We start from the raw sequence: 19043 nt of genomic DNA on the forward strand, positions 1-19043 counted from the left end.
CCGTCACGTGGGGTGTCTGTTATCCCGGCAGTAGTGGAAGTCTAACTGGAGTCGGTTAGCGTGGAGAATTTGCAAGCTAAGCCAAGCTGGGAGTAGCGTATGACGTCACAGGCACAGGAAGTGCTTGGGCTCACCAGAAGAACTGGAAACAGTTGACTGCAGGTATCAGGTTATCGAAGTGGAAGTTCTCAAAGTAAGATCAAAGAATCATAGTTCCTGATGAAAGTGCACTATTCCCCGTCTGCTTTTCCCAGCTTGAGGGGAGAAAAATGGAATAACGATGACTGAATAAGTGTCGGCAGCAGAGGGATAAAGTTCCAAGTTGCAACTATTTCCACAAGCTGGCTATTGAGATACCATTGACTCCGTCTATAGCTCTCTTACACAGTCAGAATACTCGACATTACACCTCGAATTCCTTCCAGGCCCCCTCCAGGCCCGCCATCAGCACCCATCGATTCTGCATACTGGTCTCAATCGTGGTCTCATACGCCATCTTCGCAATCTTCAACCACATGTCTCCCTTGACCAAGAACTCATCTTGATTCTCAAACCGGCCGCAAATCTCCTCCCCATTCTTCAACGCCCTCACAACCTTGGCCACATGTCCATCATCATGCTGCTGATTGACTACCCGGAACAACTCCTCCCAGCTCATATCCCCAGTCTTCTCCCCCTTGTATCCTCTAACGAACTCAATGTCAAGATCTGGAGCACCACAAACAGCATACCACATCAAATCAAGCCGTCCTTTCCACTCGACAAGCCGGACTTTATCCTGCATAGCGATCCAATCCTGGCGGATGAGCACTGAGAAAAACAGACTGCTGGTCACGCAATGCATGAAGAAAAAGTCGATCTTGGGCTGGCAGCTATCCTTGATTCTTTGCGCGGCGCCTGCCATATAAGCGCAGAGATTCAGCATCTCCGCAGTCTTCTCCTCCAAGTTCTTCTTGGTGACTTTGAACCGCGAGGTAATGTCGATAATCTCGTCGGCTACATTGATGAGGATAGAACTTTTCATCTTCATGGTCCCGATGAGACCCTGGACGCGTCCGGCTTCAACGAGCTTTGGAGTATGTCTAATCCTCTGCAGCAAGTTCACTAGAGACTCGCCTTCTCCATTTTGTTCGGCCGCTCGCTTTTCAACCTCGAGGAAGAAATAGTCCGTCCCGAACGAGTCATGCGCTGCAGCTTGCGCCAATGCCTCGGCGATAACACCTGGTTGTTCGAACTCGACTCCAAGGCCAAGATGGATGATGGGATGGTAGGCCCCGTCGTACATGAGAGGCAGGATTTTCTTTGCGATAGGCGAGCGGGAGAAGACATACTCGTTCACGGCGTCTTTCCACGAGCCCTGACGGAATATTTCCTTCTCGAAGAAGCGCAGAAAATTGGTATACTGGCTCGTCTTTGTGATCTGGGACTCGAAGTAGCTCTTATCCGAGAGCTTGTCGACGATCACAGGGTCGAGAGGCGGCATGGCGCGCTGAGTTGGCAGGTCATCGTCGTAGGCAGCTTGCAGTTGCTCTGGAGTTGCACCGAGAACAAGCCTGGTCAGAAGGTTATGGGCCAGGTGGTTGTGGCCGTTGAGGTCGCGGAAAAAGATGTGCAGCGTGTCGTGGTTCTCCTGCAGCAGGCGGTTCGTCAAGGAGAGTGCCTGAGGTGAGGGACCCTGGGCGTAGATGTTTTGACCTAGCTTTGTGGGAATGATGTTGATTGAGGACGACATTGTGGAGTTTGGATTCTTGCTTGCACGGTTGACTTGGCTTGTCTGGAGGTGGTTGATGCTGAGTTTTATGGCAGCTGGCACCTGGCCATTTCCAGGGATATATACTACAGAGTTTCCGTAAAGTACATTGTACTTACGGAAAGCTGATTATTGATGGTTTGTGACTATCCCTCGTGAACCTTATCCCGAGACAAGGCCGGGCCTTCATATCATTGTCTTATCAACTATTATGGTAACACGATCTGCCAGTCTACTACACTAAAGCAGGCCCCGTCGTTGGCAGATACTCATGCAAGCCAGGAAAGAAATGCCTCAGCAGTCCCACCACAATACATATCGGCGTGCCCAACGGAAACCTGGCCTTGCCACCCGTATTGACGACCGAGACATTGCGCCCATCATACCTGCCATCAGTCTCATCCGCCGCCTCCAGCATCGCCGCCGCCAAATCCAAATACGAGATGAACGACTCCTGCTCGTCAAAGGTCAACCTATGGCCGCGCTGGACGTCAACGCTCAGACCAGCCGGCTTGATGAAAATACTCGTTACCCAGCTCTCGTTTGCGCGCAGCATCTGCTCGGCTTTAATAAGGTCGGTGTATACGTTGCTCGCGGCTGTTTTCATGATGGGGAGGAACCATGAGGGCATTGCGTGGGAAAGATGGGAGTCGAGTGTTGCAGAAGAGAGGAGCACGAGTTTTGGCATTCTTGCCATTGCGTCTTCAGTTCGGATTTGCTGTAGGGCGCTCAGAACCGTCTGTACGGAGTCCTGGCTCAGTCGGCAACCGGGGATGTTGTCGTTCGATGTTACGGCTAGGAATACAGCGTGGGTATTGCGGATGCATGCGGTGATCAAGGAGAGCTCGATTATGGAGCCTTCGTATACAGTCACATTTTGGGCCTCGGAGAGCTCAGGAAGGAGACGCAGGAGCTTGAGCTTGTTCCGGCAGTAGGCGTTGATGTGAGAAACTGGTGAGCGCAGCAGGTTTTGGACCAAGGCGCTGCCTGTATTGCCGGTTGCTCCGAGGACGGCGTAGGAGGCTGTTGGCATTTTGATTATCTGGTCATGAAGAGGTTAGGTAGGGTTGATTGTCTGTATAGAATGATTGATGCTTATAAGGGCCGCCGTATGCGTTATGACTGGTATACCGTATTCTCATGATCGTATTTAGAATTAAATGCTGTCTCACCTGTGAGATACGAAGCCCAGGTTCTTACCTGTTCACAGACTCTGCAGTGAAACCGGGACACCATCCCCGGCGCTCGAGGCCTCGGATTCCATCCCACGTATCGGGGCCTTCTAAGAGTTGCCCCCGGTGCAACAAAGTAGATAAAGTTGCCGACTTCCCCATGGCCACCTGCATTATCATTGTAGAATAGGCCTAGCCAGACGAGCAAAATGTCGTTTGGAACTCTTTACACCCACAATGTACGCCCTTCACAGAATAGACAAGAGCAATAACCCTGATCATTCCAGCCAACCCCTCGCTCCACGACCCTCCTCGCCCTCGCGAAACTCAACAACCTCGACATAGACATCGTTTACGCAGAGAAGAAGAACGAACAAGCGTTTGCAGAGCTTCGCAAGTACAACCCGCTCGGCCAGGTCCCAACCTTTGTAGGGGCTGATGGACTCGTGCTCTCGGAATGCATTCCGTTGACGCTGTATTGTACGCTTCCAGTCCTGATCCCAACCAGCAAGAGGAGTGTTAACCATACCATGCTCGCAGTTGCATCCCAAGCTCCAAACAAACGATCCTCCGCTCTCCTCGGCAGTAGCCAGAATGATTCCCTCAAGATCCTCCAATGGATGTCCTTCGCAAACAGCGATCTCTTCCCGGCAGTAGGAGGCGTATTCCTTCCGCGCATCGGGCGGCGGCAGATAATCAGGCAAGACGATGAGGACTCGCTACGTGCGATGCTGCAGCGATGCAAGTATATCGACGAACACCTCAAGACAAGCAGGTTTCTGGTCGGTGACACGGTGACGATAGCCGACTTTTTCACGACCAGTCTGCTTATGGGGGCGTTTGCAGCGTTTAGAAAGACAATGGAGGATAGGTTCCAGACGCTGTGTAGGTGGTATGATGAGGTCTGTGAGGTGGATTGGTTCAAGGAAATTGCTGGGGGTGTGCCTGACTTGGGGCTCGAGCTGGAGATTCCGGAGGATTCGGAGTGAACGCCTCAGTATATAAGACAAGTCTTAGGCCTGAGAGTATCGAGGAAAGATTTTAAATTGACCTTGGGGCTTCGTATTCATGGTGACTATTTCCTGTCTCTCTAGTACCTCACGAGAGCCAGTCGCCCTCGAGCCCTGACTGCGAGCCTTATATATAGTAAGCTCTAGAACTCAACGAAGACAATTGATTCATCAAATGTATCCAGCCTCATTGAACCAAATACCCTCTGGCCACCTCCAGAATAGCCATGTCTACATTGACGCCACCGACACCATGAAAGCTTCGGCTTTTGCGTAAGTTTTTGATTGAATATGTCTTGCACATTGACTCCACTCCTCCTTACCTAGGTACACCTCACCAGCAATATCTTGCCGCCTCATCAGGATCAACAGCGAGGAAGCATGGAGCAATCACTTCTTTGGCGGCGGAAAGCCCTCAAACCCATGGGTGACAACGCCCCGGTCAACATACTGTGAGATCCAGCCAATTGTCATTCTGCACATATCAGCCTTGCTCAACTTATACTGGGAATATGTCCTTAAAGGATCCAACGTACTTGCTTCTCTTGGTATCGGCGAAGTTCTCATGATCGCCCACCAAATGCTCCTTATACCACGGGTCATCCTTGATCCTCTTGTAGTCGTCGAAGTTCCGAAACACGACCTGGCTGAAACAGTCGTAGTCGGCGATATTCGCCATTTGCGGGTCCATGATCTCGTACATCAGCTCGCGGGTTTCGGTGGGGTTGTGAATCTTTACTCTTCTGTCAGCACGCCTGGGTATATGGCACAGCGGAGATGGACATACCACCGTCCATCTTAGAATCCCATATTTCACCATTAAATCCCATGTCAAAGGGGCAGAGTGCTCCATCATGTGTTTGCGGTAGGCTTCCTCGCTCATGCCGGGTTTGCGGTAGCCCAGGATGGTGAGGCATAGGACACGGTCCTCGGGGGCGACGAAGTTGGTTTCGGGGGCAGACATTCTGGGTTCTGAATCAATTGAAGCTAATGAATGACTTTGCTGATGCGCTGGAATCGGCAATATTGTTGAGCATGGTTCGTAAGGGAGGCAGGAGCTCTATAAAGTGGGAAATGGCCCGAGCATGGACGACCCGACAGCGACGGGGAATTAAAGATCGGGTCATTAAGCATCTCTTGGTCTAGGAAAGGATAGCGGTGTTGCTGAACATCTCCATCACTCAGCTTCGCCTCTGCATTTGCAGGCAAGCTGCCTCCCGTATTGATCGAGGAACTTTGGGCTGTCCACTGAAATGAGCTGAAAGCCAAACTATGTCAGGTTTGAATCGCATACGCGTTCAATTTTCTCGGGCCATCTAAAACCTGCTCAACTGCGACCTGAACTATGGGAGAGGCCGTAGACCAACAACTAAAGCCATTGAGTTACTAGTCGGTTTGGAAACTCTCGTTCCTCGAGACTCGGCCTGCGATCCCCGACAGTGCTCTTTCGCTTAATATATCTACGTAATTGCACCAGTACTACACCAACCTGAATTATAGATACGCACTGGCACTTTTATCTCTCTTTTGCTTCCGTCCCACTCCTGATATTGATATGGTAGTCTTAAAACCATTTTTCTGCATTTCTCAGCGCTGCTCACCACACGATATCCTGGACTTCGGTCTTGATTGCATCGGCAAGACCCTGGGGCTAAATGGCACAGTTCCCATGCAGCATTGCCAGCGACAAGCACGAGTTTGGCCCGGATCGCTGGGCAAAGACAATCGAAAACAATGGCACGTATAACGCCGTCCATGCCTCACATCTTCCAACCCGACGCCCCTCAACTGGAATCACAGTCCTGATTGTCGGCGCCGGCATGGCAGGACTCATGACCGCGTTAGAGTGCTGGAGAAAGGGCCATGATGTCGTGGGGATTCTAGAGCGAAGTAAGGGGCCTGTTTATTCCGGTACTCTTTAACTCCCTAGAGCTATTTACCCGTCTCCATAGGTAGAGGCTCGGAGTCCACCGACTGACATGCATAGCGTATAGGAGACATCATCGTTATACAACCCTCCGCCATATCGATCCTCCATTACTGGCCCGACATGCTCCAAGACCTGGAACAAGATCAGATCCACGCCGCGGTCAGCTACGAAACCCATAATGGGCGGCACATCTACGGCCCAACCGTCCCCTCATTCAACGACGCAGAGTACCTCGCAGCCCGTAAGAGCCCCTACGTTGCCCCGGCACAAATCCGCCGGAAATTCTACCGGATGCTCCTGCGTCAGGTCGCGAGATGCGGGCTCCGCGTCGAATACGGGAAAACGGTGAAAGAATACTTTGAAGATGCAAACGCCGGAAAGGGTGGTGTAATAATAGAAGCAGCCAGGAACATCGAGATAGCCAGAGTGGCAGATATAGTCGTTGCAGCTGACGGTCTTAAATCATCCTCACAGATCTTGATCGCAGGACAACACATCCCCACAAAATCAAGCGGGATGTCTATCTACCGCACTGCATTCGACAAGAGCCTCGCAATGCAAGACAAGCTGGTCCGGAAGCGCTGGGGACAAAGCCCGCCCGTCTGGGAATACTGGCTTGGCCCGGGTATGTATCTCGGTGTATTCATCGGCAACGACATCGTCTCGTACGGGTTCACACCTAGAGACAATGTCGTAGAGGGATCGGCAACGGAGTCCTGGGAGCCCAACACAGACCCCGAGACCGTGGCGCGGGCAATGCTCTCCGGTGCCCCAGACTGGGATCCTGCTGTGATAGCACTTGTGCGGACGGCGCCGAGGGGCTCGATCGTGCACTGGCCGCTACTTTGGCGAGACCTGCGTCGCGAGTGGACGTCCCCATCTGGCCGGGTCGTGCAAGTTGGCGACAGCGCGCACAGCTTTATCCCCACCTCGGGGAACGGAGCGTCGCAGGCTCTCGAGGACGCAATTACCCTTGCAACGTGTCTGCAACTAGCCGGGGACCCAGAGCACGCGGGCCTCGGATCGAAAGTCTACAATCTCCTTCGGTACGAGCGCGTATCCTGTGCGCAGAAGATGTCATTTGTGAACTCCCAGCTCAAGACGGACACGGACTGGGATGCTATCTGGAAAGACCCCGCGAAGATTCGGACGCGGTTTCCGGCTTGGATCTTCAAGCATGATCCTGAGGCTTATGGGTACGAGAAGTTTGGCGAGGCGTTCGCGCATTTGACTACTGGGTCCGAGTTTGCCAATACGAACTTTCCGCCTGGACATGCTTTTAGAGCTTGGACGGTGGATGAAGTTTGGCGGGATATAGAGAGTGGGAAGCGCGTGGAGGATCTTCTGGACCGGGACTGGTCTTGACTGTCCTCGGGACATTTTTTCTCAGCGAGTATACTGAAACCTTGCACAGTGGCTCTTGTTGCTTTATGAGCTTAGTAGAATTAGTGCGTGTAGTTACCTAATGCGTCTCATGAAATCTCTTTTTCAGAACAGCCCTTGACCTGCACACTGGTCTTGATTAAGAAGACCTATTCTCGGACGTTGGATGCTGGGGACTTGATAGGTAGACGGGACAAGCTTTAGATACACAGGGTGGTCAGACCCCCCTTTCCCTACTAGGGTGTAAGTAGCACATCTCTGTCTGTACTCGCATGATGCATCTAACTCGCCGAGAGCTGCTACTGATTCCCTGCTTTAGCTTCTCCTGACTGGGCACCGTGCCCCTTACCCAGAGATACCCCTGCCATCTTAGGGTTAGCATTTACCTCACCTAATGAAGTCGGGTTGGGGGGAGTTAAAACCAATGCCTTCAGCATCTTTATGTCTCTGTCTCATATCGTCTCATTTCGGCCCTAGCCCTATTAATCTGCAAAAGATGAGTGCGGGCACTCATGTCCCTTACCGTCTAGACGGCAAAGTCGCCCTTGTAACAGGTTCCAGCCGCGGCATCGGTGCAGCAATAGCCATCGAACTAGGCCGGCTTGGAGCAAAAGTTGTTGTCAACTATGTCAATTCCCGCCAACCTGCCGAAAAACTGGTGCAAGAGATCAAAGAGATGGGGACGGATGCAATAGCGCTGCAGGCCGACATCCGCTATGTGGCCGAGATTGTGCGGCTCATGGATGACGCGGTGGCGCGGTTTGGGGGACTGGATATTGTTTGTAGCAATGCCGGAGTTGTGAGTTTCGGGCACTTTGGGGACGTCACGGAGGTAGGGCTCGGTCTTTGTTCTCTTCTCACCTGGGTGCATAGGCTAAGTGAGTTTTGTAGGAAGAGTTTGACCGCGTCTTCGGCCTGAACACACGGGCCCAGTTCTTCGTCGCCCGCGAAGCCTACCGCCACCTCAACAATCACGGCCGGATAATCCTCATGTCCTCGAACACGGCCAGGGAGTTCAGCGTTCCCCGGCATTCCGTGTACTCCGGGTCCAAGGCCGCAATCGAGTCGTTTGTTCGAGTGATGGCGAAGGATTGCGGTGATAAACAGGTCACTGTCAATGCAGTGGCTCCCGGAGGCACCATAACAGACATGTTTCATGACGTGGCACAGCATTATTTTCCGAACGGCGAAAAGTATAGTGCAGAGGAACTGCAAGGCATGGCGGCGGAGACATCGCCGTTGAAGAGGAATGGATTCCCGGTGGATATTGCAAGAGTTGTAGGGTTTCTAGCGAGTGACGAGGCGGAATGGGTCAATGGCAAGACTATCACTGTTGATGGAGGGGCTGCTTAGTTCGAGCTCGTGCTAGTGGGAGACATGTAGTAGCTAGAACGATAGGGTTAAGTTTTGACTGGGTGAAGTGAGCTGAAGTGCCATCTCACAAATTCATGTACCAAACACAGAGTCTAGGGCTCTTCTCGCAAAGATCCTTGTAGGCCACCGAAAGGGTTTCATCAATAGGGTCTGCGGTCTAAGACAATGTCTTGTACGTTAGCATTGAGTTGAATCCTAGTTGATGGGCCAAACCGTTTCTGTTGATCACATCATGTCAACCAGCCGCGGCGACCATATCCCAAGGTAAATTTTTTTCGGACCAGCCCAGCAGATATATCCGAGTTAACGACCAAGTATGCATCAGAGATTGTCAAGGTGCCTCGTTCGAGTGCGTTGGGAAGTTACAGTAGCAAAGACCGGGGGGGGTGAGACAATGCGTCGTACCCTTCCTTCGTCTTAGCCTCCAATCTTCCATGCATGAAACAATACTGACCGTATCAGAGTGACTACAAAGCCACTCTGTACCAGCTACAGGAGGACTATGCCAGCCGCTGGATATAACCCCCTTTCCCCATTTCCTGAGTGAAATCCAGTTTGAAGAAACCGGCTCTTCGCGGGTCCGAAGACATGGGAGAGGAGGGGATCATTAGAAGGAGTCGCTGAGCAGAGACATGCAAATTTAGCCCCGGGATGAAGAAGTCCATTGCCAGGGGTCATGGCCATGTCTCAGCACCGTAACAATTCGTAAGGTTGGTGGCATGGGGATGTTGACGGGGATCGAGCCGAATATCAGGTAGACTGAGTTTGGAGGATACAAATTTTTTTCCGACCATCTGAAAAAAGAGAGTATAGTTTAGATAGAGAAAATGAGATACATGGCGCTGACTTATTGTAGTGCTGTTGGAGAGAACGACAAGTCTGGTGCGCCGAGGAAGCCCACCAAGCTCGACAGTCAATCCTATCAACAATTGCCAGGCTTCGGACACCCACCGCTGACCCAGCTGACTTCCTCTCCCATTTAGCCATCCAGAGCCAGCTTCTCGTGTGCTTACAATGGCTCGGTGACTTCCAAATTCTCGCCTGTATCCTTCTCACCGGAGATCTTCCCATCGAAGAAGTCGCTCGGCTGGCTAGTCTTCCGGAGACACATATGATGCGCCTTGTCTGAATAACAGCAATTGTCGGTTTCCTGCATTAGCCAGGACCTGGACAGGATGCACACGCCTTGTGAGCAACGGCCGAAGGTACAGCGCCAATGGACCGTGTTTCTTTAATATGAGACCGTTGAGATAACTTAGCTACCCTTGAAAATAACCACAGAGAATACTAGACTTATTCCCAGGCCGGTGTCTGCTCGTTCAACCACGCAAAATCCTTGCAACCCTCTACCCATCCATCCACATCACCGTCCAAGTCACGTCCGCAGCAAGGCCAACAACCTAATTAGGAGCAAACTTAACTTGGGCAATTCGCCAGCCAACCGCTTGCTCCAATTATAGGCATGACGATGTCCAAGCCCTAACCGCAACCAATCAGGCTACTCCTATAGCCATCCATACCAGCAGCAGTTCCCAGAACTACAACGAACATGTCAATCCAACAACGACCTCGCCAAACTGCGCGCGCACCTTGAAATAATTTGTTCAAACCCTCATCCACTTGAATCTTGCTGCCTCGAGTCCTTTCTGACCCATCGGCTGTGCATAGAGACGTGTAAAGCAAGGGCGCGCCTGCGAGATCCTAACCCTCCTGCAGCTGGCGAATGAGCGGAAAATTGGACTGGAGGAGTTACTCAATCTGCTGGCGAGAGCAAATGATGGTATGGGAAGGTTGGTGATGGTTAATAAGGTTCGGTCGAGGGAGATGTTATTTCGGAGATAGGTTAATTCTTTGAATATACTAGGCCTACTTGATGAATAGTATGAAGTAAGTGTCGGGACCCTAGCTACTTTCATTTCCGCATGGTTCGCAGTCAAACCCAACCCATATATCTCGATAAATCAGAACAGATTTTTAGATGGCCTCGAATACGACAGATTGAAAGAAAGTCTAAGCCCCGCTGATGTTTTTGAACTTATCGAACGCCAAGGGAGAGAGACCGATCTTGTATTGACTTAGGGTTATCGAGGAGTCGAGCCGTGGTGGGGTTGACTTCCGCTGCCTATTGAATGTAACCTTCCTTTATCTAAACGTCATGCAAACCTGGTTAGGCTTTTTGAACAGTCCTTTCCAATCCAAACGATTATTAACAACTGTGCTGATCTAGATCCCGAGTTCCGTCAGATCTGGCCTGGGCTAGTAGCGGCGGAGAAGACTCCCGCCAGCCGGAATAGGGAAAAGCAAATCAGTAGTGATCTTGGAACATGGTTACAGCCCTGATCATGTCGTCACGTCGCGATACTGCTGCGAGACCCAGTTGACTTCCTTACTTAGGACGCCCGGCCCCAGCCGGAGAGTTGCGAACTGCATTTTATCACATTGCCAGCATGTCGAGTTGGCTGGCTTTCACCCTCTTGGGCCTCTGGGCCGTTCTCGCAGTTGCAGCACAGGACCAGACAGCTCGGGTCTGGGCAGTATATGCGTATACCATCAACGGGGAGGGCATACCACGAGTTTTCCCACGACCAAGATCATTGACCCCGTTCGGTGCCTACCAGCTCCATGAAGCTGGGATTGCATTTCGACGTCGATACGTGTCTCTGAGTTCAGGTGCCAATGAACCGGGTACACGGATCGAGAACCTTTCTCCCTACGTGCTTGACAACGACGACGTCAAGATCACGTCCACGCCTGATGTCACTGTGCTCGCGTCTGCTCAGGCGTTCATGCAGGGTGTGTATCCGCCCTTGAGAGAATCGTTCAACGCCACATTCTTCAACAACCAACTGGAATTGGCCGACGGCTCGTCAGTCTCTACTCCGCTGGGCGGATATCAGTACCCGTCAATCATTACGGTCGGGGCGGAAGATCCTCAATCCCTCATGATATCCGGCCAAGCAGTCTGTCCTAATCATGCTGCTGCGAATGCGGAATATACCGTCAGCAGAGAGTTCTGGCAGACCTATGAGGAGTCAGCTGTGTTCTATAATCGACTCCATGCTCTATCTCTGTCCGGCCAGTTCGACACAGCCGCGGCGAGCTATGCGAACGCAACCACAATCTCTGAGTTCCTGGATTATCAAGTCGTGCATAACGAGTCCCTCTTACACAGTCTGACTGCAGAGGATATCAAACGGGCGCGGTGGTATGCAGGCAGGTACGTTTTTGCGACGGACGGCAACAGATCGACATCCGGCGCCGCTGTCGACGGTAATATCCAGACAATCGCAGGGCAAGGTCTTGCATCCAGCGTTTTGGATGCGTTTGAAACAACCATCCAAGACCGAGGCGCCAATGGGAAGATGACCCTTCAGTTTGGCAGCTACCAAACGGCCGTATCTTTCGCCTCGCTCCTGCAGCTGGCTACCACGAATCCGAACTTTTCCTCGTCCATACCGCGTCCAGGATCCTCGTTTGTCCTCGAGCTGTTCAGCCTGGAAAGTGAGAGTTACCCGACGTACCCTGATCCAGCACATCTCTATGTTCGTTTCCTCCTGCACAATGGGACAAGGGCCGAATTCGTTCCCTATCCACTCTTTGGACATAGCCCAAGCAACATGGCCATCCCATTCGGTGACTTCCGGGCCGAGATGCAGAGAATGTCGTTAGGGTCGACCGAGGATTGGTGCCGCCGTTGTAACTCGTCCACCGTGTTTTGCTCCGGTGTGGTAAAAACGCGACAGTCTCCTCTCAGTAAGACCCGCAAAAACCGCGGCGGAATGAGTGCTGCTGTTGCGGGAGTCATCGGAGCTGTTATTACCATCGTCGTACTAGGGTTGTTCGCCATCGTCGGGTTCTTTCTTTGCTTGCGCGCCAGAGGGTTGCGTAAGCCCAGAGTCGGAGGGTTCAAGGGGAGTGGCAAGATGGGCAGTGATTCAGACCTTACCTTCAAAAACCCGCAGTGGGGAGATACTATCAAGGCTCCTGCCGCTTCGGCCAAAGGCCATGAACGTCATGGCAGCTGGGAAATGAAGAACCAAAGCCCGCCACGGCTTGCGGAGCAGAGTGTTGGAGCATCGTCTCTTGCAGACGAACTCGAAGAAGAATGGGACATTCACGGCACTGAGCCGGTCAAGCCTCACGAGCATGTGTGAATGTATACAGAAGTAGCGGTATACCTAAGTTTTGCTGATAGTTAAGGTTTCAGAACTGGCTCATCTTAACTCCGATCTGTAATCAACTCACTAGTGAATAGCATTGTTGTGGTGTGCTCTTTCCTTGTCAACGTAAAATCGCCTTCCTTCACACCTCCCCTTCGCCCCAACAGAACACTCCCCCTCCTCTCCTTTCCGTCTTTTCAATCAACAACTCTCAATCCTCTTCTGTTCTTCTGTACAAACCAACCATCGCTGGAACACTAAACAAATCATTTCATTCTTTAGAGCCCCAGAACCGACATTCGTGGGCACACATTCATTCATCTCCTTAGCAATGACCAAATACGACATTCAGACCCTTCTGGCAGCGAAACCAAATGCTCACATAGACCTGGAAAGATTCAGCGACCAGGCGTTTACTAGTAGGTTCTCTGCAGGTCACAATTAGTAATGCCTGATGCTGACAATCCGGGATTCCAGACAACCTGGTCCGGTCCAATGTCTTGTCCGAGCAGTCCGTCAACCGGCCAAGGAACGTGTCCGGCGGCAATCCCCGTCGCAATGGACTTGCGCCATTAGTACTGAACACGCAGAATGCCCCTCGTCAGCCAGAGCATGAAACCTTGTCGTCTTCCAATTCTCAGTTTGACGACGCATTTGTGCGATTTGTAGAGCAGCACACGTCTCCGAAACCACAACGAGTCACTGCCGGTGGCCGCATCGTACCGATGAATCCGTGGGATTCTCCTCCAAAATGGAGTCTGCCTTTGAGTTCCAAGGCCGCGAGTGCTGCAAACAGCGAGGTGTCCAAGAACGCTGGTTCGGTTGCGAAAAGCGAAGCAAAACCGAAACCTGAAAACCGACCCAAACAGCAGGCAACCAACCCCGAGAGCAAGGCCCCAAAGTCAAACCCCTTGCCTGCAGGTAAGTCTTCAATCCATGCTAGCTTGGCATTTGCAGGAACTGGTTCTGATCACCAATTCTTAGATGCCGCCAACGCTCCATGCTTCCAGCCTCTCGGCAACACAAGCCCGTTCCAATATGCCAGCGCTCCCTTCGGTTCTCAGCAGCCACAAGGACCTGCGTTGCCCGCTTACCCAGTCCTCGGTATCGGTGGTGATAACTTCTTGAATGCTTTTGCTCAGCCGCCAACTCCATCACAACTCATTGGTGCACAACCCTCGCCGGCCGCTTTCGCATTTCAGCCACACCCGTCTCCTACAGCGACAGCGGGATTCCCAGGCTTGAATGCATTTCCGCCCGCCCCGTTTAGTCCTTACCAGACGAGTTTCGCACCAAGTCCCTCTGGACTCAATGCCCAGTGGCCGCAGCTACCCCAGCTGCCCCAGTTGCCACAGCTGCCCCAGCTCCCCCAGCTTCCACAACTTCCACAACTTCCACAACTTCCCCCTCTGCCCCAGATCCCACAAATGCCTCAGCTATCTCAAGCTTCTCCAGCTGTCAGTCACCAATTACCTACAGCCAATCAACAATTCGTCCCATCTTTCCTTCAGGATGCTGTGTACCAAAAGTCGCTGGAAGATGCTACCAAGCAGTATGATGCACTTTCTGCGCAACTTTCCCAGATTGACCGGTTCACCGCGATGCATGCGTGGGTCATCGATCCGGAGACGAAGAAACTGTTGGTTGAACAACGAAAGAGTCTGGTGCGAGAACTTGACACGGTGAGACTGTACAGGGAGCATTTGCAGGTGCTCTTCGGGAAACACCTGATGAATAATACTCTGAGAAGCCGCCAGGAGAGTGTTCCTATCCCAGTCACACCTCCCAGGAACGAGGCATGGGAGACGCCTACCAAGTCCAAGTCCAGGTCGTTGTCGCCAACTGTCCGCAACCTCTACCGCACCATCGAAGAGACTGACGAGCGCGGGGAACCAATTGATGGGCTGCTCCGTGCACTATCAGGCGCCTCCAAAGGGCTTGCAAAGAGATTGAGCGAAGAACGCAAAAACTCGCTAGCTGTTGCTGCTAGAGAGCCTGTTCCCCAGAGGGAGTTGCCTAGCAGAGCTAGCACGTTTGTCAAAGTGAGGGAGGAGTCCTTGCATGAAGCACCCGAGAAAGCCGAGTATGCTCAGCCCGTGCAGGTGTCAAGAAGGCTGTGGCAATCAGATCCCATCTCACACCCTCCGTTCCTTTCTCATTGCTTCAACAAGGATTGGAGTCCGGTTCTGCAGAAGTCGGCCGCGCCGGCTATATCCCAGAACGTCACTGCTCATGCTTTTCTTCCTTCTTTCGATGGTGCGGGAAGATCAGCCGATGGCTTCGAAGTGATCTAATCAGAAGTGGAGAGCAAGGGTTAAACTTGTTCCGAGTCGAGACCGCGATGCGGATTTGGGAGTTGGAGGTTGCTTGAGTTGGCATTAGGGGTTGAATTACGGAGTAGTCTACAACTGATAGGATGGATGATGAATATCTGGCCCCGTGTAGGGATTATTGTATCCTTAGCATTGATTTGGTAGTCGCGCATAATTCGATTCTCTAATGGTCAAAGAAAGAAGAAAGTGGTTGTGAATCGTGACTCGCGCCCATTGATAATGGTGGCCAAACCTGACTCAGCCCCGTGGAAGAACCTCCCGAGTCCCAGTTGAGTGTAACTCCACCTCATCCAACGTCGGTAATAATCAAGCTGCAGTCAATCCGGTGTCCTTCATGGATTGACCATCCCCCGGCTTTATCGCTTCATCTCGCTCCGCTCTTTATACTATCTCTCCGTCTCTCTTTCTCTACTTCTCGTTCATGAACCACCACCCTTATTTCACCGCCCCCTTCCTTATGTCTCTCCAACTTTTCTAGCTCCACGCCGCCAATTCCGCCTCCCTTCCCCCGCGCTCTCTTACCCGTTACCGCGCTTCATCGCCAAATCAATCTATCTTTGACCTCACGCTTTTGTCTTCTACCGCTCGTCATCTTGGATAGATTAGAACACTAAAGTCGCAAATTCTATCGGGGTTGATTTGTTCTTGTCGTGGGGATGACGCAGCTTTTCGCCTCCAGTCCGTCTCCTGCGGCGAACGAGAAACGTGGAAATCATCCGGGTCTATCCCTATCCATGCCTACCAAAAAGCACCCCAACGATTCAAGCCATTTCCCGACAAAGATCAAGAATTTTTTCCGCATCAACAGCTCAAGTAGCACGTCCTCTCACCAATCGAACAACCCTGCCAACAGCGCTGAGCGGGATGTCGGTGCTTCGACCCCTGTCAAACATGAGAACAAGTCTACCTTCAGACAGTCGCGATTTCTCCCAATCATTGGTCGCAATCGCTCCGCCACAGTTGCGAGTGAAGGGAATCCCTTAGATGACGCGATTTCCCCGACCGCGACGGCGAATCCTTACTTTGTCCACCAGGGCCAACCCGCCCTACAGCATCGCAATGACGGCTCGATGCCTTCTTCGCCCCCGGATACCCCAGAGTTACAGGTTGATGGTGTTTCGGCGGCAGAACAAGCCACAACTGCCAACAAGGAGGAACTTGCTCGGAAATTACGCCGTGTGGCTTCAGCTCCAAACGCTCAAGGCCTGTTCAGTGCTACCGATCCCGATGGCCGACCTCAGACTGCAGAGCTAGGTAAGGAGCCTTTAGTGCACTCAGGTGCTGCTGGCTCTTCTGTTGGTTTGGTTGAAGTGAACGCGAACACCGATCAGGATGGCAATCTCGCCGTTCCACAGCCTGGTTCCGGCAAGCTTCCTGCCATCACTCAAATCCGCACTTCTAGCGGTGGTTTCCGTCGAACATACAGCTCCAACTCTATCAAAGTTCGTAATGTGGAGGTGGGACCTGCCAGCTTTGATAAGATCAAGCTCATTGGCAAAGGTGATGTTGGCAAGGTTTACCTTGTCAGGGAAAAGAAGTCGACTCGCTTATATGCCATGAAGGGTAGGCTTCTTTGCAGTATCGTATGAGCGCCGGATTGACTAACAGAGAACAGTTCTCAGCAAAAAGGAAATGATCAAGCGTAATAAGATCAAGCGGGCACTGGCAGAGCAGGAAATCCTTGCCACCAGTAATCATCCTTTCATCGTCACACTCTACCACTCCTTCCAGTCTGAAGACTATCTCTACCTGTGTATGGAATACTGCAGTGGTGGAGAGTTCTTCCGAGGTATGATACTCTGAGCTTGTGATTTCATATTTGCTAATGCAACTCCCTGTAGCTCTACAAACTCGGCCGGGAAAATGCATATCGGAAGATGCTGCTCGATTCTACGCAGCCGAGGTCACTGCTGCCCTTGAGTATCTCCATCTCATGGGATTTATCTATCGTGATCTGAAGCCAGAAAGTGTGTCTTTCTTAGCCTGCTCATGTAAAGGCGACTAACAGGTTTTCCACGCAGATATTCTGCTTCATCAGTCGGGGCATATCATGCTGTCAGATTTTGACCTCTCAAAACAATCCGGACCAGGGGGCGCGCCTACGATGATTCCCGCACGGAGCGGCAATTCCAACACGGCCTTCCCTACGATTGACACCAAGTCTTGTATTGCCGATTTCAGAACCAACTCGTTTGTCGGTACTGAGGAATACATCGCGCCGGAAGTGATCAAAGGGTGCGGTCATACTAGCGCTGTAGATTGGTGGACCTTGGGCATCCTCATTTACGAAATGCTTTACGGAACTACACCTTTCAAGGGCAAGAACAGAAATGCCACATTTGGCAATATCCTACGCGACGAGGTGCCGTTTCCAGAACAAGGTGGTGCACAGCCAATATCCAAGTATGTAACTATCAGTCTCTTTCACCTCGTAAGACTAACGAAGTCTCAGCATTTGCAAATCCCTGATCCGCAAGCTCCTCATCAAAGACGAGACAAAGCGTCTCGGGGCTCGAGCTGGCGCCTCGGATGTCAAGACGCACCCCTTCTTCCGGCAAACACAGTGGGCTCTGATTCGCCACATGAAGCCTCCCATGATCCCTCACCAAAGCCGTGGAAGCGAGGCGGTCAACTTCCGCAATGTCAAGGAGAGCGCAAGCGTTGACATTGGTGAAAAGAACCCTTCCAAGATGAAGGGCGTTCCCCTGAATTCTGGCCTCGCTACGCCCAACGGCGAAATAGCTGACCCCTTCGAAGAGTTCAACAGCGTCACTCTTCACCATGACGGCGACTTTTAATCGGCTCACACCTTGGTACAACCCTCGCCGCACCTGCATGATAGATGAAATTGCTCGAGCGACCTGTATTGCTATCATTTTACGACCATGATGCATGAAAACAATTTGTATTCGAAGTCTTTTACTTTCACTCGGAGTTTGGAGGCGTTTAGAATTTCAACGTGGGACTGCTTGCCCTACCAATTTGCTGGAAATCATTTTGGGTGGATATCGATCTGCATCGATGTTGAGTTCGCTTTGCATGTGTTATCTTCCGGCTCTGGTCTTTGACTGGATGCTCACGGTATACTATTCTTTTCACATTTCTACACCATTCCTTCATGTCTTACGGCCAATCAGTCGCCTTCCCTTGACCATCCTTAATGCAAATCTAGCGTTGGCGATCTTGGGGCCTACCCTTGCTAAACTCTTGCAATGCTGCGTGTGTATACGAAGCGCGTTATGTGACTGCTCGCTTTCTCTTTATAAGCGCTTCCGCTTGCCTCCTTATTACTACATGTGGTTTGAGAAAATTGGCTGGGGGTTTCTAACCATCTACATCAATCACAGACTACATTCTTTATCTAACCATCATACCTGTTAATTGGCAGAATTCGATCGTCATCCCACGGAGTCTCGTTTCTGCTGGTAGATCAGGCTGAACGTCTTCCGTATAGCGAAGTCTGGTTTGCCCACTCATTTCCCATAGCTTATTCAAGGAGTTCAATGCTCTTGAAGTTGGTGAGTATCATATAATGCAAACTTCCTCATTGTCCTAGCCCTTAGCAGACATACACTTCGTCAGCTATCTTGAGATAGTGGGCAACGCAAGGTGAACCTACTCAGGGTATACCTAACTCTGGCTACATCGAGGCTCTAGATCCATACTGGTTCTCACTGGTTGCCATCGGCACCATCTGGATGCTCAGCTCCCTCTTGCGACTCCTCATTCAGGCTGTTCTCAATTCAGAATCTTTGGCTTAGGCTTTACCCTTCTCTCGCAGCGTGTGGCCATCGTAACCTCACTTCGCCCTAGGAGTCAGGACTCTTTCCAATCTGGGTATCTCTCACTTCAGGCCGGGGCGTGGGTACCTCATCTCAGGTAATATCATTTCTTCTCTTTTTTTCCCCTTCGCTCTCCGCTCTTTGTCTTT

The 19043-nt window shown here is 51.6% G+C and overlaps 9 protein-coding genes across 9 annotated transcripts; 6 read left to right on the top strand and 3 right to left on the bottom strand.

Annotated features, from left to right (window-relative positions):
• Positions 1-403: 403 nt before the first annotated feature.
• On the bottom strand, positions 404-1732 carry tpcI (questin oxygenase tpcI; the record flags this gene model as incomplete). Its single annotated transcript, XM_026752035.1, has 1 exon — positions 404-1732. The coding sequence occupies one exon, from the start codon at positions 1730-1732 to the stop codon at positions 404-406; it is 1329 nt and encodes a 442-aa protein (XP_026599097.1).
• Positions 1733-1985: 253 nt separating this feature from the next.
• Positions 1986-2783, bottom strand: tpcG (oxidoreductase tpcG; the record flags this gene model as incomplete). Its single annotated transcript, XM_026752036.1, has 1 exon — positions 1986-2783. One exon carries the CDS (start codon positions 2781-2783, stop codon positions 1986-1988), a length of 798 nt encoding a protein of 265 aa, XP_026599098.1.
• A 348-nt stretch (positions 2784-3131) lies between these two features.
• On the top strand, positions 3132-3911 carry DSM5745_10021 (glutathione S-transferase family protein; the record flags this gene model as incomplete). The annotated part of the gene is made up of 2 exons (XM_026752037.1): positions 3132-3161; positions 3210-3911. 2 exons carry the CDS (start codon positions 3132-3134, stop codon positions 3909-3911), a joined length of 732 nt encoding a protein of 243 aa, XP_026599099.1.
• A 411-nt stretch (positions 3912-4322) lies between these two features.
• tpcK (decarboxylase tpcK) lies at positions 4323-4896 on the bottom strand (the record flags this gene model as incomplete). The annotated part of the gene is made up of 3 exons (XM_026752038.1): positions 4323-4407; positions 4469-4665; positions 4720-4896. 3 exons carry the CDS (start codon positions 4894-4896, stop codon positions 4323-4325), a joined length of 459 nt encoding a protein of 152 aa, XP_026599100.1.
• A 691-nt stretch (positions 4897-5587) lies between these two features.
• Positions 5588-7227, top strand: DSM5745_10023 (FAD-dependent oxidoreductase; the record flags this gene model as incomplete). Its single annotated transcript, XM_026752039.1, has 2 exons — positions 5588-5822; positions 5927-7227. The coding sequence occupies 2 exons, from the start codon at positions 5588-5590 to the stop codon at positions 7225-7227; spliced, it is 1536 nt and encodes a 511-aa protein (XP_026599101.1).
• Positions 7228-7741: 514 nt separating this feature from the next.
• Positions 7742-8598, top strand: arp2 (hydroxynaphthalene reductase arp2; the record flags this gene model as incomplete). Its single annotated transcript, XM_026752040.1, has 2 exons — positions 7742-8044; positions 8137-8598. 2 exons carry the CDS (start codon positions 7742-7744, stop codon positions 8596-8598), a joined length of 765 nt encoding a protein of 254 aa, XP_026599102.1.
• A 2468-nt stretch (positions 8599-11066) lies between these two features.
• Positions 11067-12773, top strand: DSM5745_10025 (uncharacterized protein; the record flags this gene model as incomplete). The annotated part of the gene is made up of 1 exon (XM_026752041.1): positions 11067-12773. The coding sequence occupies one exon, from the start codon at positions 11067-11069 to the stop codon at positions 12771-12773; it is 1707 nt and encodes a 568-aa protein (XP_026599103.1).
• A 337-nt stretch (positions 12774-13110) lies between these two features.
• Positions 13111-15073, top strand: DSM5745_10026 (uncharacterized protein; the record flags this gene model as incomplete). The annotated part of the gene is made up of 3 exons (XM_026752042.1): positions 13111-13198; positions 13257-13700; positions 13764-15073. 3 exons carry the CDS (start codon positions 13111-13113, stop codon positions 15071-15073), a joined length of 1842 nt encoding a protein of 613 aa, XP_026599104.1.
• A 773-nt stretch (positions 15074-15846) lies between these two features.
• On the top strand, positions 15847-17910 carry DSM5745_10027 (putative serine/threonine protein kinase (Nrc-2); the record flags this gene model as incomplete). The annotated part of the gene is made up of 5 exons (XM_026752043.1): positions 15847-16675; positions 16728-16901; positions 16954-17079; positions 17134-17515; positions 17565-17910. The coding sequence occupies 5 exons, from the start codon at positions 15847-15849 to the stop codon at positions 17908-17910; spliced, it is 1857 nt and encodes a 618-aa protein (XP_026599105.1).
• Between the last annotated feature and the right edge of the window lie 1133 nt (positions 17911-19043).

This window comes from Aspergillus mulundensis (genome assembly GCF_003369625.1).
Source record: "Aspergillus mulundensis strain DSM 5745 chromosome Unknown scaffold_14, whole genome shotgun sequence".
In the NCBI taxonomy this organism is placed as follows: domain Eukaryota; kingdom Fungi; phylum Ascomycota; class Eurotiomycetes; order Eurotiales; family Aspergillaceae; genus Aspergillus; species Aspergillus mulundensis.